Genomic DNA, 4,158 nt, shown 5'->3' with positions numbered 1-4,158 from the left:
ACAATGTCATAAAACAACATGTGTATGAACTGCTGTATGGAAAACGAACTTGCTTTGTAAACTTCCACTCAAATCACCATAAAAAAATTAAAAAAAAAACACAAAACTTATAGGCAGTTGTCTAAAACATAACTATTGGTCTTTATTTGTCTGGAATAAAAGAGAAAGGAGGAAACTCAAGCATCAGAAAAGGAATTGGACCATAGGCCTAGCAGTTTTTCATGAACCACCGCCTCTTCCGCCTTGCAATTACAACTAGATAGCTCTCAGTTACCATTACTGAACATTCTGGTCAGGAAAACAATAGATGAATCCCGATTAAAAGGGATAGAAATGTGAAACAGAACTTGAAATTCTTAAACAATTCAGACTTACTGGACCTATTGAGGCTAGAAGATTTCCTGAGACTATGGCCCTGAGTTGCTCCTCAAATCGTAAATTGAAACTATCCCCTGAAGTCCTCTTAAAGCTAAACAACAGTTTATAGTAATGAGAAAAGACTGTCACCCTTCAGTATTAATACTTTTAAAAAAATCCATATAAGATCAAAAGGTCAACAGTTATTTTAAAGCATAGATAAGAAGGTTGGTGGGCAAGAAGACTAAGTAAATAGAAGTGAAACTAGACCAGAAATAAGGCGAATGTTGACACAATGTGAAAAATTTAACTACTGTCACTGATTATGATGTCTAAACCAAAAACAAAACTCACTGTCATAGAGACTGCTCCATCTTCCACAGAGCAGATGGTGGGTTTGAACTACTCACTGATCTTCAGTTTAGCAGCCAAATTTCTTAAACATTCCATCACCAGAGCTCTTTGATTATTATGTCTAGAAGCTGTGGAATGGTAGCCAGTTTTGCTGTGTATATGTTCACCAAAAATAAAACAAAATATTAAAAAAAAATATGAACTAAATGAAGAAATTAGTGGATACTAAAAATTTTTCTAACTAACAGATCTGTCCTGGAGGAAGTGTAGCTGAGATGCTCCTTGGAAGTGAGGATGGCCAGACTCTGCCTTACCTACTTTGGTCATGTTGTCAGAGGGGATCATTCCCTGGAGAAGGATGTCATGCTTAGTAAGGTGGAGGGTCGACGAAAAAGGGGAAGGCCTTCAACGAGATGGATTGACATGGTGGCTGTGACGATGGGCTCAAGTACAGCAGGGATCATGGAGCTGGTGTGGGATCGGCGGTGTTTTGTTCTGCTGTGCATGGGGTCGCTATGAGTCAGAAACGACTCGATGGCACCTAACAACAACAACAAAATTTTCATTCAGGAATAGAAAAAAAAAATAATCACAAGTTTTCATTTTATTGTAACTAACTTTTGCCACAGGTATAAAAAGGACAAAAGAGCTGTAGAATTTGTACAAAAACCAAAAACCAACCTCACTGCCGTGGAGTCAGATCTAACTCATAAGGACCCCTCCTTGGTTTTCCCAGGAGGTATCACTACCGAAGTAGATTGTCCAACCGTCCTTGCACAGATGTTGGAAAAAACTAAACGGGCTTCGTTTGTTAGTTAAGTTTTGCTCCAAAGCCTTGTCTTAAAAAAAATAAAAATAAAATGACAGTTTCTATATCCAAGTCAGTACAAAACCATATTTGGAGAGTGAGATTTATTTACTTGCTTGTAAGTTTGTTCTCTGTAATTTCATCTTAAATATAGCCACTCATATGAGGTGTGAGGGAGTACTAAGCAAATTGCCTCTTGCACTGCTCTCAAGGGTGGAGAGAGCAAACTGTCCCATCTATTGCTCTTATGGGTGGAGAGAGTGTGATCAGTAGTTGGGGGTGAAAAGAAAGGCTGGAAAGGTCAAGAACACTCAGGCACTTCACCCTCAGACACTACAATTAGATTCTCTGAGCTTCTCCTAGTCAGACATCTCGAGCATTAGACTTGAGATTAAGTTTTTGGCGGCTAATAATCCAAAAGTTGGCAGTTTGAACCCACCAAACTGCTCTGTGGGTGACGATCTACTCCCATAAAGATTACAGCCAAGAAAACCCAGTGGGGTAGTTCTACTCTGTCACATGGGGTAGCTATGAGTCTGAATGGACTGGATGACAGTTAACACCAGAGAAACTTTGAGAAATGACCAAGGCCCTCTCTACACGCCGGCTACTCTGAGAGCCCTCTGGTAGCATAGTGCCTATGGCACTTGACTGCTAACCAGAAGACTGGCAGTTCAAACCCACCAGCCATTGCTGGGAAGGAAGGTTGGGTAATCTACTTCCATACTTCCGTAGTGATACCGCCTCGGAAACCCAAGGAGGGGTCGCCCCAAGGAGGGGTCCCTATGAGTCCGTCTGACTCGGTGGCACGTAACAACAACAACAATCTGAAACAAACCGAACAAAAATCCTACATGTCCCAGAAGCCTCGGGTATAAGCCTTCGCTTTAATGGGACAAACTGTCCGGAGTAGGGGTGAGAACAAGATGTCCTGGTACCCTGCCCTTCACCAAAATAGCGGATGCCGCGCTCGCTAAATCCGCGAGTTGAACTCGCCCTAACTAGTTTGTCCCTGAGGCCGCCTCGTAGGCGGCGTCGCGTCGCTGAGCGTCTCTCTAGGCTACATTGTCATGGCTGCTGGTGGTGGTGTTACCCCTGTTGGCGAGGGGCTGCGCTACGCCGAGTACTCTCCGCCCTCGGCCAAAAGGCCAGACGCCGATATCGACCAGGGACTGGTGAGTCCTGCGGCCGGCTCCTCCTTTTTCTGGTTCCGGAAGCCGTAGCCTGACAGCCTGGGCTGCCCAGCTGATTGTCTTCCTCAGCCCCTGCCTAGTCCCTGTCTTTCCACATAATCCCCCTTCACCTCTCGAACTTTTGTAAGCCCTTCGTTTTTTCACTGTGTTTGCCCCATTATTCATCGTTCAGCTTCTGTTGCCCCACGTTGACTGATAGGTGTGAAAGATACAGCAGGTCAGAGCGTACCTTCCTCTTTAAGGGGCTTCCAGTCTTAACCGGGAGACAGACAGGAAAATAATAGGCAATTGTCGATAGAGATGATGAGTGCTATGACGAATTCTCTCCTCACATAGGAAAGGACCCCAGACCTGTCTTTAGGAGGTGTGCTGGGGTGGGGGAGGCTTATTGAAGAAAGTGGTATCACTTAAGACGTGAAGAATTGAGTAGAAGTTAACTCAGCCAAAGAGGAAAAAATGTTTCAGGCAGCAGTAGTATCAAAAAAATCGCAGGCCAAAGAAACATGGCTCAGTCGGAAATTGCAAGGGGTATATTTGGGTTGAAATGTATTCTGATTGAAATATGCAACTGGGAAAAGTAAATGTCCAAAAGACATTTTTAGTAGTCGCATTTAAGAAAGTAAAAATCAGGTGGAATTAATTTCAGTGATGCATTTTATTTAACCACAATGCCAGTTCAACTTGTAATCAATATAAGAAACATTAATGATATATTTGACTTTTTTTTTTAAAAGGAAATCTTTGAAATTTGATGTGTATTTTACACTTAAATCACATTTCAATTTCACTTAAAGCACACTCCTTTCAAGTGCTCAGTAGTCACATGTGACTCGTGGCTACTTACTGATCAGCGTGGTTCTAAAACATAAACAGACAAGAATATGAAGCTCTGGTGAATCATTTGGAGTATTTGGGATATCCTAAGGGCAGTGGTACCATGGTACCACTTTTGAGTTTTTGGCAGAAGAGTGACAGATTGAACAGTCAGGCTGTGCAAGTAGAGAAAGTCTGGCAACAGATGGCAGTTTTATCCCTTTTTCATTCCACATTCCATGCTACTTCAGTTCACAGTGATGGCTTACCTTTAAATGATAGCAATTATTGTCCATACTCTTTGTGTACTAATATACACTATCTTGTATCAAGATACCGTTTATCTTGATACCTCATTTTTTGCAGTTGTGTTCTAAGTTTTCTAAGAGCAGAGACTGGATATTTATAAACAACTCATTTTATAGTAAGCACCCACCAGCCACTCCTTGGAAGAAAGGCTGGTCAATCTACTTCCCTAGTGATGTTGTTTGCCGACTTGACAAGTGGAGGAGTCAGACTTGACTCATAGCAACCCCTCCTTGGGTTTCCGAGGCAGTATCATTACAGAAGTAGATTGCCCCATCTTCCTTCTGAGGAGTGATATCTTCTTTCTGGTTAGCAGTCAAGTGCCTT

The 4,158-nt window shown here is 42.4% G+C and overlaps 1 protein-coding gene across 1 annotated transcript in view; it reads left to right on the top strand.

The window, feature by feature from the left end:
- Positions 1-2,589: 2,589 nt before the first annotated feature.
- The window catches only part of DNAJC15 (DnaJ heat shock protein family (Hsp40) member C15), a 158,661-nt gene continuing 157,092 nt past the window's right edge, over positions 2,590-4,158 (top strand). Inside the window, exon 1 of the mRNA XM_007947827.2 lies at positions 2,590-2,694. Within this exon, the coding sequence (XP_007946018.1) occupies positions 2,590-2,694 (105 nt within the window). The remainder of the gene's footprint in view (positions 2,695-4,158) is intronic.

Source organism: Orycteropus afer, unplaced genomic scaffold, assembly GCF_000298275.1.
Source record: "Orycteropus afer afer isolate SDZICR_OR568_19922 unplaced genomic scaffold, OryAfe1.0 scaffold00194, whole genome shotgun sequence".
In the NCBI taxonomy this organism is placed as follows: Eukaryota; Metazoa; Chordata; class Mammalia; order Tubulidentata; family Orycteropodidae; genus Orycteropus; species Orycteropus afer.
Note: the sequence above shows the minus strand (reverse complement) of the source record. Positions and strands in the feature narration are given on the sequence as shown.